Source organism: Engraulis encrasicolus, chromosome 6, assembly GCF_034702125.1.
Source record: "Engraulis encrasicolus isolate BLACKSEA-1 chromosome 6, IST_EnEncr_1.0, whole genome shotgun sequence".
Classification (NCBI taxonomy): Eukaryota; Metazoa; Chordata; class Actinopteri; order Clupeiformes; family Engraulidae; genus Engraulis; species Engraulis encrasicolus.
The window spans coordinates 42,501-62,094 of record NC_085862.1 but is presented as its reverse complement, the minus strand read 5'-3'; the positions used below and the strand labels follow the sequence as shown (position 1 = coordinate 62,094).

Sequence of the window (19,594 nt, the reverse complement as noted above, 5' to 3'; positions counted from 1 at the left end):
TGTCTGCATGTCCCAGCCTGAGTCGCAACGGAAGCAGAAAGTCCGCCTAAGTCGCCAAGGCAACCGAAAGAGCTGAGCAGGCAGAATGTCAGAGACACGCATAGTTATTTTTTACAAGCAGAAATATACCTCGAAATTTGATTTGTGACCTGCTGGTGGTGCTAGCGAGTGATCTGGAGACCTGAAAGTTCTTGTGGGGAGTCATGGGATAGCCAAGAATGTGTGTGACGATTCCCAAAAGATTCTGACCATGGGTTGCTGAGATATGAGCTCACTTCCTGTTTGGCGTCTGTGTGGAGGATTTTGATTGGCTGTTACGGCCAAACGGTACAAGATGTAATACAATCCCTATAGGGATCTCTTCAGAGTGCTCCAGAGATCATGTGTATCAAGTTTTGTGAAAATCAGACTAAATTTGAAGGATGAGGAGCCTTTTATTGATTTTCACCAAATCCAAAATGGCGGGCATTCTATTGTGGCGGATATGATGTCAGAGGGTGCGTTGGATTTGTCTTGGCCCAAGGAATTTAACAGTACTACCAGAATAAAAATTGAGCATTCGGTTCAAAAGTTATAGGCAGAAATGTAGCTAAAACTTTGACCAGCTGGTGGCGCTAGGGAGTTTGAGCTAGCGACCTGAATTTGTTTTTGGTGGGTCTAGGCATGGACAAGAATGTCTGTGACAATTTGCAGAAGATGGTGACCATGGGTTGCCAAGATATGACTTCACTTCCTGTTTGGCGACTTTTAGGCCGTTTTTGATTGGGTGTCACGGCCAAACGATAAAAGATATAAAAAATTGAAGGCAAAAGTTTTGTGAGGCTCAGTCCAGAGATGCTATATACCGATTTTCAGAAATAAATGTCAAAAATTGAGGGAGGACATAGGATTTTATTGATTTTCACCAAATCCAAAATGGCGGGCATTCTATTGTGGCGGATATGATGTCAGAGGGTGCGTTGGATTCGTCTTGGCCCAAGGATTTTAACAGTGCTACCAGAATAAAAATTGAGCATGCGGTTCAAAAGTTACAGGCAGAAATGTAGCTAAAACCTTGACCAGCTGGTGGCGCTAAAGAGTTTGAGCTAGCGACCTGAATTTTTTTTTGGTGGGTCATGGGACTGACAAGAATGACTGTGACAATTTGCAGAAGATGGTGACAATGGGTTCCCAAGATATGACTTCACTTCCTGTTTGGCGACGTTTAGGCTGCTTTTGATTGGCTGACGATGATGTCATAGGATCCGTTGGATTTGTCTTGGCCCAAGGATTTCAACGGTACCACCAGATTTAAAATGGAGCGTACGGTTCAAAAGTTACGGGCAGAAACATAGCTAAAAATTTGACCAGCTGGTGGCGCTAGAGAGTTTGAGCTAGCGACCTGAAATTTGTTTTGGTGGGTCATGGCATGGACAAGAATGTCTGTGACAATTTGCAGAAGATTGTGACCATGGGTTGCCAAGATATGACTTCACTTCCTGTTTGGCGACTTTTAGGCCGTTTTTGATTGGCTGTCACGGCCAAACGATACAAGATATAAAAAATTCAAGGCATAAGTTTTGTGCGGCTCAGTCCAGAGATGCTATATATCGATTTTCAGAAAAAAATGTCAAAAATTGAGGAAGAGATGGGTTTTTAGTGATTTTCACAAAATTCAAAATGGCGGGAAAACTATCCAGGCGGAAAATGACGTCATAGGGTGCGTTGGATTCGTCTCGGCCCAAGGATTCCAGGGATACCAAGTTTTTGAAAATTGGCCCAGCGGTTCAAAAGTTACAAGCAGAAATGTACCTGCAACTTTGGCCTGCTGGTGGCGCTAGAGGGTTGGGGCTGGGGACCTATAAATCGCTGTGGGTAATACTGACACGGTCCTGAACGCGTGTGCCAATTTTCAGCATTTTCGACCAGACGGTTCTATGGGCTGCCATAGACTCCCTAAGGAGAAACATGAATAATAATAATAACAATAATAAGAAACGGTAGAAACACTCTAAAGGGCTCTGCATACTTCACGTGCGCACTTTGTCGCGAGTGGCGCGAGAACCATTAATGACGTCATCACTTGCGACAGACTATTCATACTTCAAAAGCGCCTTGCTCGCATTGTCGGAAGTGCCCTCTGCTGTTCATGAGAGAAACGGCAGTTTTTTTTCGCAACTCGCAGCGTGAGTTCTACTGATGTATAAAATAGAAAGCCAAACACGGCTGCTGTAGGGCTACTGAACGTCTGACTTGTGACTTACCACATTGAAACATATATATTTTTTGTTGTAGCCTACATTGCCAGATCATTCCAAGACCATGTGAGAGCATTGTTCTGGCGGCAGAATTTATAAATAGATCGCCGAACACAACGTGCTTCTGAACAAAGTAAACAATTGTTTCACTGAACAACATTTAAGAGAGAAGATAAAATAACTCTCTATGACATTTTATTATCCTCAAAATGATGCAGGATCCATTCTGTAGTAGCCTACAGTAGTTGTAGCCTCTCTTCGCAACTCCTGCTTTGTCTGCCTACCTGCATGGTCGCTGGTGGCGCACGACAAGTTAGAAAAATCCTCGTGTGCACGACGTGGCGACACGCGCCGAATTTTGAGCTTACGACGGGGGGCGTGTCGAAATTTTAGGTCACGTGACGGCGCGCGCCATCGTCGTGAGTGAAGTATGAAGGAGACTAGCGCCACTCACGACTAGTATGAATCCCCCTTAAGGTGCCAGGCAGCTTCGCTGCTTGGCCCCTAAAAATATGTAAAACTGATTACTGTCCCCATGCTAAAACACCAAACTTATCGATGAAATATAATGAATAAAATCCTTAGAATGTAACACTTTTTACCCTTTTTTGTGTAATCCCATATCTTGTATTTAACATACATTTAAACACACAGAATTGGATATGCCACTTAAAATAATCATTTTAGTCATGTCCTCTAGTTTTCATGCATTTTTGTAAATCACAACAATGTGCAAATTGACCTTACATTGGCAGCATAACCTCCTGATTGCTACATTTCATGTTTTTTGACAAATAATTGCTGAAAACACATTCCTTTCAAATTAAATTTCCATTGAAATTCCCTCAGTCCTGTTACCAAAGTCATGTTCTCAACAGTTCATTCCTGTTACGAAAACATTGACGCATGTATGTTCATTTTGGAGTAATGTACAATTTATTTCAAGAAAACAACAGTCATTTTGTTGTAAATAAGGGACATTACAGGATGAAAACAGGTGGTGGTCCATCTTCATTTCAAAACTCTTGTTTAAATATCCTATTTATTTTGGTAACAGGACTGAGGATGGTACTTTTATAAGCTTTGTAATAAGACAAAAAACATTAGAGGTTTTAAGATGGCCCCATACCTTTTTCAAATAGGGAAATGTGTGAGATATTACATTCAGAGTTTTAAAAAATGGTAAAACTTTATTTTAGCATTACATCTATTAGCACTAATACATACAATGTTAATGCCTGTATACTGTATAAGTAATTTGTAGCTATAGATCGAGCCATGGTCTTGAGCAGAGTCGTATATTAAGAGAGCCTGGCCAACTATGGATCCGAATGTTTGAGCTATCCCGCTATGTTGATTGGTTCTGGGCTGGTCACATGTTTTATGGAGGCCATGTTTGCTCCCCATACTCCCAATAATGAGCATTATCAGATGTAAGAATTAACGCTTCACTATAATAGTATTACATTATTATTATGCCAAACTGTTGTGCATATGGCTGTTCTGCAGGACCGGGTCAGGAGAAAAAACAACATCGTTGAACACATCCTATGAGTTTTACTGTCTGCAATCACGTTTAATGCACTGCTGAGCACATCTCGGTTATTTTTAAACTACTACATCTCGATACAACGTGAAACTTTGCTGCAAGTATCACCAGGGTCCCTGTACATGAATCTGACCATTGTTGTGAATATTTATTTGTGTATATTACTTAAATATCGACATTGACTTTGGCCCTACCTAGTTGTCAACAACAACACGAAGGCAACGCGAGTCATGTAGGCTACTGTGCTGAAAGCCCCCTCTTTGAAGCAAACTCCTTCTATTCGAACAAAGTTGTTAACGTTTGTGTTGATATGTTGGGATCTAGATAATACTACAACCGAAGTTTGATAATCTATGAAGCCTTATTTGTATTTTTAATCCAGCGATTTTGACGGTATGCTGCCCATAGGGTTATACTGTAGAATCCTTGCGGGGAGCAAACATGGCGTCCATGATTCATGTTGGCCGGACTCTTAATATACGGCTCTGGTCTTGAGAAAGCTAGCCGAAGTGCTGGGGGAGTGCAGACAGGGAAGCAGAACACCATCGCTGGCAGAGCAACCCACCATCTTTGTCAACAGGCATGAGAATTCCTCACCTTTCGGCTAAATTCACCGTTTTGAAATCAAAATGGCATATAATTATGTAGCTAATAGATAAGTAAGGGTACAGTTAATAGTTAAGTAGCTATTAGGTCATATGTAACAAAGGGCCAAAATGAATACTTACTTAACCCTTTTACTGCCGTGGTCGCAAAATTGCAACGAGACGCGATAATGAATTTGTTATGCCGTGTAGTGCATTAATGAAAAGACACACACGGTCGCGTGGGTTTATGCTGAGACTTTATCGAAGAACTCCCTATCTTGTTACATGGTCCCTGAGGTAACCTACTGCCTGTTGCATTATGGGTAATGAAGTATATTTAAGCAACACATAACAACACATCTCCCCCCTTTAAGAAAAGAGATTATCTCTAACCCAACTAAGATTATGACTATATCCAATAACTAATGTACCTTGCATTACTTTACTCAAAATGCTCTCATTTAAACATTCACAATAAAACAATTATGAATTTTCTTTCAAACACACAACACATTTACAGTCTCTAGTGTTCAGCAACTTTCAATGAGTCTCTTGGGAGGCTGAACCGTGCGCTTTGGTCTGCACGGAGTCTTGGCAGGAGAGCTATGGACAGTTGCTGGCACTTCCGGTTCCACGGTATGCTCCAGGGTGTTGTCTCCGGCTTGTGGCATTGTGTCGGGCTGTTCCACCCCTGTCTGGCTTGACACTTGTGGTTTGAGATCGACACGATTCCTTCTCAGAGACCCTCCATGCTCTGTCTGAACTTCATAAGAGCGTGGTGCCACCTCTTTTTGCACTGAACCATGCAGATTCCAGATGCCTGTCACATGATCTCTGATTGTGACCTGTTCTCCGGGCCTCAAGACTCTCAGCTTCTTTGCTCTTTTGTCGTGATGCTGTTTTTGTTTCACTTTGTCTTTTTCTTTGTCAATTTTGATTTTGTGTGCTCCTTTTGGTGTCAAGAGATTCTCATGGATTGGCAGATTGGTTCTCAAGCGTCGTCCCATTAGCATTTGGGCTGGGGACAGTCCGTTCTGCAGTGGCGCACTCCTGTAGATCATCAGGCTGCGATGAAAGTCTTCATTTCCATCGTGCGCTTTCTTCATGAGACCTTTGACAATTTTGACTGAGCTCTCTGCAAGGCCATTGGACCTGGGATAATGTGGGCTAGATGTAATGTGCTTAAAACCCCATTCCTTTGCGAAGTCAGCAAATTCTTTGCTTGAAAATTGCGGACCATTATCCGAGACCAGGTCGCAGGGGACTCCATGTCTTGCAAATACAGTCTTAAGGAATGCAATGACTGCCTTGCTGGATGTTGTTTGCAAGGTCGCGACCTCAGGGTAGTTTGAGAAGTAATCTGTCACGACGATATGGCTCTTTCCATGGCAGTCGAACAGATCCGCTCCTACTCTGTAGAATGGTCTTTCTGGCACAGGGTAAGTCATAAGTGGTTCTGCCTGCTGTTTGGATCGGTAAGGCAGGCACACTTCGCATTTGGCTGTGAGCAGGCCAATCTCTCGATTCATTCCCGGCCAATACATGACTTCACGAGCTCTGCGTTTACACTTTTCTTCCCCCAGGTGCCCTTCATGTATCTTCCTGAGCATTTCTTTTTGCATTGAAGACGGAATCACAAACCGGTTGCCCTTGAACACAATGTTGTCGACCTCCGTCAGCTCTGTTTTGTAGGTCCAGTAATCTTGAACTCGCCGTGGACAGTCGCTTTTGCGCTCAGGCCATCCTTGTTTGATTATCCTCCTGAGTTCTGTCAATGTTTCATCCTTTTCTGTTTCTTGTTTGAGTTGTTCTGTTTTTTCACTTGACACAGGAAGTGACGTCATGATCATGTCAACATATGCTTGTATGTCTGCACATTTTTCTTTGTCTGCTTTCTCATGTTTGTCAACAGCCCGTGACAGTGTATCCGCTGCATACATGTATTTTCCTGGTGTATATGTCAAATTCACGTCGTATTTCTGCAGTCGTATTAACATACGCTGTATTCTCAGAGGACAGTCAGTCAATGGCTTGGACATGATTGCGACCAATGGTTTATGGTCTGTCTCCGCTTCTACAGTCTGCCCATATACATATTGGTGGAAACGTTCACATGCATACGTCGTGGCCAGCAACTCTTTCTCGATTTGCGCATAATTGACCTCAGCGCTGGTGAGGGCTCTCGACGCATAGGCCACTGGTTGCCATGTTTCCTCATGCAACTGTAGAAGGACGGCTCCTAAGCCATACTGCGAAGCATCTGCTGAGATTCTTGTCTCTCGTTTGGGATCGTAGAACCTAAGCACTGGCTCTGAGATGAGAATCTTTTTCAGGTTCTGAAAGCACTCCTCTTGCTGCTTTAGCCACATCCACTCATTTTTCTGCTCCAGCAGCATCCTGAGTGGAGCCGAAATGGCAGACAGCTGGGGTATAAACTTGGCTAGGTACGTGACCATTCCTAAGAACCGCCTCACCTCGTCCTTGTTCTGGGGCCTTTCCATATTTGCTATGGCTGAAGTCTTCCTCGGATCAGGACTCACCCCTTTCTCTGACACAACATCTCCGATGAACGTCAGTGACTTGACTGCAAATTCACATTTGTCTCTGTTTAGCTTCAGATTGACACTTCGTGTACGCTCAAGCACTTGTCGTAGCCTTGTGTCATGTTCCTCTTTTGTGGATCCCCACACGATCACGTCATCCATCATGGTTGTGACTCCTGGAATGTGCTCGAATATTGTGTGAATAGTCTTGTGATAGACCTCTGGAGCAGATAGGATACCATATGGAAGACGGAGGAATCTGTATCTTCCTTCTGGCGTGTTGAATGTACAGAGTCTTGAACTAGCATCGTCAAGCTTCATCTGCCAAAACCCCGAAGAAGCATCGAGTTTACTGAACCACTTGGCTCCTGCGAACTGAGACATAATCTCCTCACGGGTTGGCAACTTGAAATGCTCTCGTTTGACTGCTTTATTCAGATCTCTGGGATCCAGACATATGCGTAATGCACCATTTTTCTTCTGTACAATGACAAGGGAACTAACCCAATCTGTCGGTTCGTTGATTTTCTGTATGACATTCAGCTTTTCCATTCTTGCTAATTCTTCTTTCAATTTTTCTCTGAGTGCAAACGGAACCTTTCGGCATGCGTGAACTACTGGTGCTACTGTGTCATCCACGTGTATTTTGTGTTCACCTGGTAAGCAGCCTAGCCCCTCGAAGACATCCTTGAACTCTGTCATTAAAGTGTCTTGATCACTCTTGTCTGTGTCTGTGTTCTGTTTGTCTGCTGTCTGAGACGCCACCATGAACACTCTTCTCACTAGATTGAGTTTTTCACATGCTGTTACACCAAGAATTGGTTGCACTTTCTTTTCAACAATCAGCAACTGTGCCTTTAACATCTGGCTTTTGTGTTTAAATGTAGCTATGCAGCTGCCTTTAACGGGCACACTTTCTCCGGTGTAGCCTGTCACTTTCATTTTCACTGGATGTATCTTGCTTTTTATTTTCAGCGTTTTGTAATCAGCAAATGACAACAAGTTCACTTGTGCTCCAGTATCCAACTTAAATGGAATTATTGTCTCATTTACAGTCACTGGGACAATCCATTCTTCTTTTTCAGCATGGGATGCCTGCACTACATCTACGAAAAACTCATCTGGTTCCTCGTCCACTGTATGCACTTTTTTCTTAGTGTCGGCTGTGCAGCATTTTGCATAGTGGTTTCTTTTTCCACAATTATTGCATAATTTCCCATAAGCTGGACATGCCCTTGGCGCGTGACTGCCTCCACATTTCTGACAACTTCCATTCTCCATTTTGTCTTTATTTTGTTTATTTTGGCGCTTCTTGTGCTGCTCTTTTGTTCTTACTGCATGCACCGCCGCCATTTCTGTTTTAGCCAACTCTTTGACTTGCTCGCGTGAGCATTGTGATGCTCTACACAGGTCTACTGCTTTATCCAAAGTCAGATCTTTCTCTCTTAGCAATCTCTCTCTCAGGCCATTATCTTTAATTCCACAAACAATGCGATCCTTTATTAGTGAATCTCTCAGTGCACCGAAATCGCATGTCTTGCTTAAAGTATACAATTCTGCCAGGTACAGATCGAAAGCATTGCCAGGCTTTTGGTCACAGGAAAAGAACTTGTATCTCTCAAACGTTATGTTTTTGGTAGGCACAAAGTACTCTTCAAATTTCTTTAACAACGCAGGTAGTTTCAGATCAGCAGCTGCAATTTGGAAACTGTTATAGATATCCAACGCATCTTCCCCAATTACATGCAGAAAGATTTGAGCTTGCAATTTCTCATCCCCTTGTCCTGCTCCGCTAGCAGCTAGATATATTTCAAATCTCTGCTTGAATCTTTTCCAATTATCTGCGAGATTTCCACTAAACTGCATGGGTGAGGGTGGACTTAGCTTATCCATGACTGGAGTGGGTCTCCTTTCCGTCCGTACAGCCGACGAATTTTGCGGTGGTTGTGCCACTGGCTCTGGCGGCACTTCTTCTCTGTGTTCGCCGAGTTCTCCCTGGCTTTCCTCGCCGCTAGTGCTGCTGCTGTTCTCCTCTGCCGCTAGCATTGCACATCTCGTTTTTGGGCTTTTAGACGCGACCTCACGGCTCAAAACTTTCTCACTCGTCACCGAAACTCATCTTCTTTCTTATCTTTTTAAAGTTTTTCACTATCTGACACCATGTTATGCCGTGTAGTGCATTAATGAAAAGACACACACGGTCGCGTGGGTTTATGCTGAGACTTTATCGAAGAACTCCCTATCTTGTTACATGGTCCCTGAGGTAACCTACTGCCTGTTGCATTATGGGTAATGAAGTATATTTAAGCAACACATAACAACACAGAATTAAAAAGCCTGCTGCGTGATATAGAGTGTGTAATACTGTTCAAACTCCAGTCCACTGGGTGGCGGACATGTTCAACTTCATTTCTAGCTCAGAATGACGTATGCCTCCAATGTGTTTTTTTCGAGGAAACCGCATTCACTCGTGTTGGATTTGGCGGAGCTAAGCGAGATAACAGCGTCTGACGAGCTAGCGGTTTTTAGTGAACTATATAGCGGATTACGGTGAAATCAAGTAAAATGGCAAAACGTACGATGTCCAGGGATGATGTGCTGGGGGTATTGTTTGCTGATCCAGATTCTGAGGCGGAATTTATGCCTTCAGATGATGACATGTCCTTCAGTGATCTGAGTACTCCTCCTGGCTCGCCTACGACAGAGTCTGTGGTTGATCAATGTAATGCACAAGCACGACCAAACACTCCCGACATCGAAAATGATGTTGGCCCAAATACTGATAATGGTAGTGGTAATGTCGATGTACGTGTGGAGGTTGGGGGACGTGGTGGTAGCGGCAGTGCACGCGGCGTAAACCGGGCTGGTGAAGGGCTTGGCGCTAGGACCTTTTACCGCACCGGCAGCCACGCTGTGCCTGCTCATGGGGAGGTTTTGCAGGATGCGAGTGGAGGAGATGTTGGGGCGGGTGGAAGAGGTAAACGGGGTCGGAGTATGACTCGAGGAAGTAGTCGTGTTAGAGAGGATGGGGCTTCTTTCACCCGTGAGAGGCGGCCAGCGGGCATGAAGGCTAACAGGGGAGGGAGAGGTGGTTCTTACGCAGCCCCTGCTACACGCGGAGCAGGCGGCCGTAGGAGAGGGAGAGGGAGGAGGGGCTTTACCTCTGCTACAGCCACCACGGCTCCGCTTGTAGTAGAAGCTGACAATGAGGGATGGGAGCTACTGGGCAATGTCGGCGAGACGCGTAATGGTAATTGGATAAAAAGTTTCGACGAACCGATTGGATACAAGGGTGAAAAAGTGAACGATTCGGCCCTAGATTTCCTGTCACTGTTTCTAGACGACGCATTTTGGAATGTGCTTACAGTCGAAACAAACAGATATGCGCAGCAATTTTTAGCCTCCCATGAGCTCCTGCCAAGTTCGAGGTTTCATGGCTGGTATGACGTGACAGTCCCAGAAATGAAAGCCTTTATCGCTCTCCACTTGAGCATGGGTCTGGTGGAGAAGCACGAGATTAGCGATTACTGGGGCGAATTTGAAACGACACAAACACCTGGATTTGGAAAAGTAATGTCTAGAAATAGATTCCAAATTATTTTATCTTTCCTCCACTTCACCAACAACAACAATTACATTGAGAGGGGGCAGCCAGGGTATGACCGAATTTTCAAGGTGCGGCCAATTATTGACATTGTCATCCCAAAATTCTCTGCTGTGTATGGGCCACGCAAACAGCTGTCATTGGACGAGATGACAATAGCTTTCAAGGGGAGGTCCACTCTGAAGCTGTACAACCCCAACAAGCCAGACAAATATGGGTACAAAGTATTTGTCTTGAGCGAGGCCAAGTCAGGCTATGTGCTGGAATGGTCCATGTACACTGGCCCAAATGCTGACGCACATGAGATAGGTGCATCCCATCTCATTGTGCGTAAGCTAATGGCCCCACACACAGGAAAAGGCCATGAAGTGTACATGGACAGCTATTACACCTCACCAGCCATAGCAACTGAGTTGGCCAGCCGAGACACTGGCTTGTGTGGGACTGTCAGCAGTCAGAGAAGAGGCATGCCCAAGGCCCTGCGACCTGCTGTGTTGCCCCTGAGAAAAGGTGATGACCCTGTGTTCATGCAAAAAGGCAAAATGTTGGCATGTGCCTGGCATGACACAAAGCGTCTCACCATGCTCTCCACGGTGCACGACAACACCTGTACCAGAAAGCGCATTCGCACCAAACACAGCGCAACTGGTTACAGGGACATTAGCAGGCCTGTCTGTGTGGACCAATACAATTCTTTTATGGGTGGAGTCGACACAGCTGACCAGAGAATGAAAACTTACCTTTTCCCACACAGATCCAGGAAATGGTACAATCGCATTTTCAATGCTATTATGAGCATCTGCATGGTCAATGCTCACATTCTCTACAGCCAGTGTATTGCTACTCCACAAAAGACCATGAAGGCTTTTGTGGAGGACGTTGTCACTGGAATGCTGGAAGGGTGGAGTAAGACAGAGGGAAACAAGGGGGGCAGGCCTTCAGTGGACGGAGGGGAAATGCCACGCAGGCTGACAGAGCGGCACTTTCTGAGAAATGCTGATGACCGTCCAGACTGTGTCGTGTGCTCAGATCGCACCCGCCCTAAAGGCCGCCACCAAACAAAGTACAGGTGCATTCAGTGTGGAGTGGGTCTGTGTGCTGTCCCCTGCAACGAGAGATACCACACACTGAAAAATTTCAAACAATGTCACCTGGATATGTAGGCAGGGGACAGCACAGAGACCCCCCCCCCCCCCCCTCTCTCTCTCTCTCTTCCCTGACTGACACGGCCACACACACACGCAGTACACACACACACACACACACACGCACACACACACACACACACACACACACACACACACACACACACACACACACACACACACACACACACACACACACACACACACACACACACACACACAGTTTACTTCTTTATTTGGATTGACAGATAGACATTTATCATAGCACAAGCCAAATTTTATAGGAGTTTACACAAAACTAAAAGAAACTGCACACTGAGTGTCTTAAGGATACATGTGGCACCTCCGTCTCCAGATGAAGAGGCTCCCGATTATGCTGGATACTGAGCAGAATTTGGTCAATCTTTTTGCCTGTTGTTTAGGGAGTCCACAGATCTTTAAGCCACGCACACACATTTTATGTACATGGCCTAAACTGCCAAAGATTAATGTTATGGTTTTACAGGAATAGCCACAGTTGTTTAATGCATTACACAATGGTTGGTATTTCAATATTTTGGAGGAAAAGCACGTTTCCATGTAGCTGTCAAAACAACAACCAATTTCTACCAGAATAATGGATTTATCCTGTTCACTGACTAATGTCAGATCAGGTGTATTGGGTGAATGATTGATGACATCCCCCAATGTATCACACTGATCATTTGTTAGGGAAAACCAGTCCACTGCAACACGTCCAGAATGGATTGAAGGGAAGTTGTTTGCATTGCGCAGTTCTTTTAAGGTCAGCGCTACAATGCGGTCGTGCCGTGCGATGTATAGTCCTTTGTAAGCGGGGCAGCCGTTTAATATATGCGCCATGGTTTCTCTTTGCTGGTCCTGGTGTAGCATACAGAATGGTTCGTGCTGGGTTGGATACCACGTGGCCAAGTTCGCTTTTGTTGGTAGCACTTGTAACCGGGATTTGATGGTGAATTTATGTATGTCGTCGTGCAGAGATGTGTTGCGTAGAGCAGCGTGGGATGCGTTGTGGTCGGCGTCAGGTAGACAGGCTAATTTTCCCTGAAGGCGTAGCGCTGTCCAGTGCTGAACTGCGTGTGTTTGGAAATGTTTCAGTATTGTGGTTCTGCAGTTTTGTGGAGTGAGACGTTGTGTTGTATTGTCGTTAAGTGTTATTGTTGCTTCAACAGAAATGGCTGGGTCTGTGACTATGTTGTTGTATTCCAAACTGATAGACTGCCCCGATGCATGTTTCCATCGCAAATGTACATTTGCTCGGTTGCAGATGTCGTTGAGGTCAAGCCAGTCGGAGCGCACACCAAAGCCAGCTGCATTTGTGTTGAGCTTTCCGTTGGGGTTTCTTCTGAATCCAAGGAAGTTATCCTCCTCTGTGCTTGCAAAGGGGACTTTCCGCCTCTTGAGGTGAATGAGTAGGGATCCTCGTGCCAGTTCGCGCACTGTTGGGTCGTCGTTATTGAGCATGTTGATGAGATGGCTGAGTCTGGTTGCAATGTATACCCATTCTATGTGAGGGATCCCCAACCCTCCTTCTCCCTTTCGATGATGCAACACGTCTCTTGTTGAATGCGAGTTCAAGCCGAACCAGCGCCTTACTAATGCCACAGTCTTATCATTTAATTCCATTAGGACACACCTGGGTATGTGTATGTTGGCGAAGAGATGCTGCACTTTAGAGAGAGCGATTACTCTAATAGCCTCTATTTTCATTACTATGGGCAGTGGAGAAGAGTCTATCATTTCCAATCTGGTGCCGTATTCAAGTTTTAGTTCTTGCAATTGTTCTTGCCATTCGCCTGCGATGTTGAAGCTTTGCCCAAGGTAACGGTATGTTTCATTGCGCGAATATACTTTAATTGCATTGTCCATGATGGAAAAGCGGGGTGGCTTGTCTCCTTTGGCGTGATACCACCTGTTGTCCCCACTTCGCCTGTCATAGAATGTAGCGCATTTCGTGCTTTTTACCTCTAGTCCAGACCAGCCAAGGAACCTGTCCGTGTAGGAGAGCATAGTTGTACAGTATATCACGAAAGTGAATACACCCCTCACAGTTTTGCAGATGTTTGAGTATATCTTTTCACAGGAAAAGCATTACAGAAATGTAACTTTGACACAATGATTAGTGACCTTTTAACAACATATTTAAGCGCTTAAATTTCTTGTTCACTCAGAAAAAAACAAAATACAGCCATTAATGTTTGAACATGTACTCACAAAAGTGAGTACACCCCAGATTAAAATCCAGTAGAGAAGGGGCTATGTTGACTCGAATCGTCTCGAAATGAAACGAAATGAAAAGGGATGACAAGGGAGGTCATCAGTGTGCGTTTCAACCTTTCTTTGCATTGAACTTTTAAATTTTGAGTCTGCATCTGGCTTAAATAGATTGGTGTGAGATTTGAATGCAATCCTATGGAGAATATCATGATCTGCTTCAGTAGTCACAGTGCATGTTGACATGCATGTTTCTTTTAGGTGTATTTCAGATTGCCAATGTTGACAGCATTCATGCATCCCCAAACCATGTCAGTCCCACTACCATGCTTGGCTTATGAGAGGATACACCTTTTTTGTACAACTCACTTGTTTACCACCACACATGCTTGACACCATCTGAAGCAAATTTGTTTATCTTGGTCTCAAGAGAGATGAACAGACCAAGGATATGGATCACTGGAACCATGTTGTGTGATCTGAAGAGACCAAGATAAACAAATTTGCTTTAGATGGTGTCCAGAGTCGCAGGTGTTCCCTGGCTGCTTGTATATCTTGCCAACATCCGCGCAGCTTTTAGGGACAACTTTAGTGTTATCATTAAACACATAATGAACAGAACTTTCAATTCCATAGTATTACTCCTTTTTCTACGTTAACGACGGCAGTCACGACCGGTGAGATTGTTAGTGCTTGCTGCGTGTCGGCATCGGGCCTCTGGTCGCCATTGCTCGCGCGTGCGCACACACACACACACACACACACACACACTACACCTACACACACATACACATACACACACTGTATGTTTTGAAAGGAATAATCCAGTAACACTTTATCTTTGTCCCCCAATCAATTGGACTTCTATTCTAAACTGAGCAGCCATTTCCAATCATCATATTGTGCCCTGATAATAGTGTTTCTCCCATGTCCAAGAGCATTATTGCCAGTCAAGACCACTGGGCTTGGCCGGGCCCAAAGTCATCTGACTGGGTTCGCCACCTAATACAATGTGATGAGAACCCTTACATGCATTTGTTTCCATATGACACTCATACACAGGCTAGTTATAGTTATAGTTATAGTTACAGTTACAGTTGTGGTTGTTCATGTAAATAGTTCTAGTTCTGGTTGTAGTTCTACATTATGTTCACTTTTTCTGATTTTGTCTGAGTATAGAGTAAGTGTGGAACATTGCATTTAGGGGGCGGGGAGGAAATGGTTTGAAAAAACTTTTTTTTTTTTTTTTTACCCCAGTCAAGTCAAGTCATAACTTCATCATTTATTCAAAATATTTTCAAAATTCAATATGGCCATCACCCTATGACATCCCAGTATGCAAATCAGATGGGTACATTTACCCCAGACATAAACACTATAAAGGTTTGCTTCATCTTCAGTCACACTCAATATCACCAATTTTTTGCGATTTATGCGGACAGTCTAAAGACCCACCGACCATTGTGTGTGCGCTATATTATTACACTATAGTTATAATTGATTGTTTTCCCTATTCTACTATATGTGTACAACATAATTAGTGATGGTAGTGGGAAAATATTGTAAAATATATGCAATTATTTATTCAAATGTATTGGAAGTTTTTGATCACTCATTATAAATTCAAAATGGCCGCCACCATATGACATCATAATATGCAAATTAGGTTGGGAAATTCACCCTCAAATTAAACTTTGGGTCATCCACAACACTTTTCTAATTCACAGTTAGGCTCTATCTGTTACCACTGTCCTGCCACAGCCTTTTGAAATTTCAATGTCCAAACCCAGCATTTTCACATAGATAAACGACTATTACTTATGCACTATATTATTGTACTATATTAGTTACAATATACATTGATGGTTTACAATTTATTGTCTTCCCAATACTACTGTATGTGTACAACATAATTAGTGATGATAGGGGGGAATTTTTGTAAAATATAGGCAATCATTTATTCAAATATATTGGAAGTTTTTGCTCACTCATTATAAATTCAAAATGGCCGCCACCCTATGACGTCATAATATGCAAATTAAGTAAAAAAAATTACTCTCAAAATAAACTTTGGGTCATCCACAACACTTTTCTAATTTACAGTTAGGCTCCATCTGTTACCACTGTCGAGCCACAGCCTTTTGAAAATTTGATGCCCAAAACCAGTATTTTCACAATAAAACCTTGGCATTAAAAGGGTTAATACAAAAGCAAGGCATAACTAATTAATAAATAATACATAAATATTGTTGTCTGTAGATTGCGTACCCATCATGCGCTGCACTTCTTGGAGCTAATTGTCTCAAACATCAACTTAATTATCACAAAGGAATGGTTTAGTTTCGCTTCAAAACTATTACTCTTCATAATGTTCTGCATTGATTGTAGAATCTTTACCATTAAAACTAATAAGTGGTACATGAAAAAATTATATCTCATCACCGCACCATCATTGAGAAGTGTACTTCCAATCCTTGCTATATAATGGCTCCTGTTGCCACTATTTCATGATTTGAACGAGAGAAAACTAGATGTCACAGTAGGTTAATTACTGAACTATTAGGTATGCTCAGCCAACCCTATTATACGGGTCCCAAACACCAATATCTATCTGTTAATTAACCATTAGGTATGCTCAGCCAACTCTAATATAAGGGTCCCAAACCCCAATATTTATGTATTATTTACTCATTAGTCATGCCTTACCTTTGTATTAAGTAGCTGTTAATTTTGGTCCTTAGTTAAGTATGGCCTAATAGCTACTTAACTATTAACTGTGCCCTTACTGATTTATTAGTTAAATAATAATATGCTATCAACTTGTAACACAAGGTAATAGTTAAATAGTAGTTAAGTAACTGCTTACTAATGTTTAAAATATGCATTAATAACAATTAATATGTGTCTAATGTGGCGTTAATGATTATTAACCCTTACTAAAGTATTAGGTTATAGGTACTTTGCAGTTAATTATGGCCCCTTATTTGGAAGTGTTACCAAGGACTTGTGTGAAGTTGGCATCCCATATGTAGAAAATATGAATAAAAGCATTTTGGTTCATTTGTGCAGCATTTGTGCAAAATTGTGCAGGAAAAATGAGTGTTTGTGCATAAACCATCTTTTGTGCAGGCAAAATTAACATTAGTGCACAAACCATTTTTATGTTCTTTAACATTTAATTTTTTGAAAGTAGGTCACTCAGCACCCCCCCAAAATCCAAATGACTCGAAAATTGTTAGAATCGTTTGTGCTCCGTTTGTGCAGGCAAAACTAACATTAGTGCACAAACCATTCTTATGTCATTTAACTTTAAATTTTAACACACAGGCTACACAGCAAAATTGGAGGAGTTGGTTTGAGTTGATGTTACTGGTGTTAGTATTCTGGTGTTAATGGGAGTCGCTGGGTGTTGATTGTGGTGTTACTGTATGCACTTAAGGATCCCTTCTCACCAAAAGGATATGTACGTTTTGCATTGATTGTTAGGAGTCAGTAGAAAAATGTGCACAGGAAGTTGGCTAATACGACCGATAGGATGGTTATTATGGCATTATATTATTTTTATTCATAGCAACTGAAGCACTTTATTGAAACTGGAGTATGCTGTGAACGTCTATTTGACAATACAGCAGAACCATAGAGATAATGGCCTGACGTTATATAGGTGAGTTTACTTTTGTTTCCTTCTGCTGTGCCTGATGTAAGACTATTTTGATGTTCTTTCATTTGTTGTAGGAGCATTTTTCTGATGCAAAGAAAGGATATTTGGTGTGGCCTCTGAAGACAATGAGCAGGACTCCAGTGAAGAGGCCAGCAGAGGAGCCTTCATTGCCTGAAGACCAAGGGCCCAAACAGAGAAGAGAGGTGACATCACTGCCTGAGCAGCTTGATGGTGACGAACAAGTCATTGGTCATGGTCAAGTCACAAGTGCGTCTCAAGTCTTTGGTTATGGTCAAGTCACAAGTGAATCCTGGCTAAATAAAGGATAAATGAAAAAAATGAAAAAAGAAATTGGAATACGCCTATGAAATTGAGCTGCATTGTTATGCTGTTGATCTACTCCAATAGGCTATATGTGTTAGGCCTACTATCTAGGATTGTAACAAAGGCACACTCTGCATCATATATGATCACACAAATTATGTGATAGGCCTAATAGGCCTAACTGAAGAGATTTTACATGTCATTTATAGTAGACAAATGAATGTGTATGCCAAAAAATTGTAGTGGCTTTTAATCAAATTTCCATTTTGGATGCATTGATACTGATACTTTATAGGCCTACTATCATGCCTGGCCTCATACCCATTTTCATACCTGTAGATACACAGATACACCGATAACCCCCCCCCCCCAAAAAAAAAAACGTGTTGCGTTGCGTCACGTTGCGTCGCGTCACGGTCTGTCTGATAAAAAAATCATAGTTTACCCACCTCTAATTTGACCACTACAGCCCTGAATACAGCAGAACCATAGAGATAATGGCCTGACGTTATATAGGTGAGTTTACTTTTGTTTCCTTCTGCTGTGCCTGATGTAAGACTATTTTGATGTTCTTTCATTTGTTGTAGGAGCATTTTTCTGATGCAAAGAAAGGATATTTGGTGTGGCCTCTGAAGACAATGAGCAGGACTCCAGTGAAGAGGCCAGCAGAGGAGCCTTCATTGCCTGAAGACCAAGGGCCCAAACAGAGAAGAGAGGTGACATCACTGCCTGAGCAGCTTGATGGTGATGAAAAAGTCATTGGTCATGCTCAAGTCACCAGTGAGTCTCAAGACTTTGACTTTGATATACGTTTCCGGTTCCGGTGACATGGCGTCAGCTTGAAAACCCTTTGTCCTCACCAACCCCGGGAAATTTTGAAATTAACTAACAATGAAATAATTATATCTAAAAAAAGGAATGAACCTTCGATCGGCGACAGAGGTAACAGAACTACATGAGCTGAAATTTGAGAAAAAAACGAAGAAGAAGAACCCAGAAAAAGACATGGCGGCGACAGGTGATATCCAACAAATGTTTGATCAACTAAAAGAATCTTTACTGAGAGAATTTAAAGACCTTAAAGATGAACTGAAGGAATTCCGTCAGGAAACTGAGCGCGACATCAAAAGCTTAATGCAAACAACAAAAGAGACCCGTGAAAAAGTGGAATCTATGGGAAGTAGGATCGATCACTTGGAAGAAAGAGTTAGTCATTTGGATGACTGTGAGGCGAGGAAAGACGCAATAACCGAATCTATGTTGTCAAGAATTGATAAACTGACTGACCAAGTGAATTACTTAGAAAACAAGTCCAGACAAAATAATGTCTGTTTTTACAATGTGGCTGAAAAAAGTGAAGACGGGGACATGAAAGCATTTCTAAAACAATTCATCACGGAGAACATTGGGGTCACAGAAGAATTAGACCTGGTGCGTGCCCACCGCACCAAAACAGTGAGCGGGGACTCGGCAAGACCCATTATTGTGGCCTTTCGTGACTTTGAGGTGAAACAGAAGATTCTGCAAGCGGCATGGCAAAAAGGTGAAATCATCTACAAGGACCAGCGGATCTTCCTGGACAACGACTATACCTATAAAGTAAGACAAGAAAGAGCATTGTACAAACCCATTAGGCTTCAGTTGAAAGAACGCAATGTTAAAAGCCACATTATCACACCAGCAAAGCTAAAAGTTTTCAACAGTGACGGATC

At 42.8% G+C, this 19,594-nt stretch overlaps 1 protein-coding gene across 1 annotated transcript; it reads right to left on the bottom strand.

Moving 5' to 3' along the window:
• Positions 1–4,903: 4,903 nt before the first annotated feature.
• LOC134450494 (uncharacterized protein K02A2.6-like) lies at positions 4,904–7,300 on the bottom strand. The gene has a single exon (XM_063200336.1). It carries the CDS (start codon positions 7,298–7,300, stop codon positions 4,904–4,906), a length of 2,397 nt encoding a protein of 798 aa, XP_063056406.1.
• Positions 7,301–19,594: the final 12,294 nt, after the last annotated feature.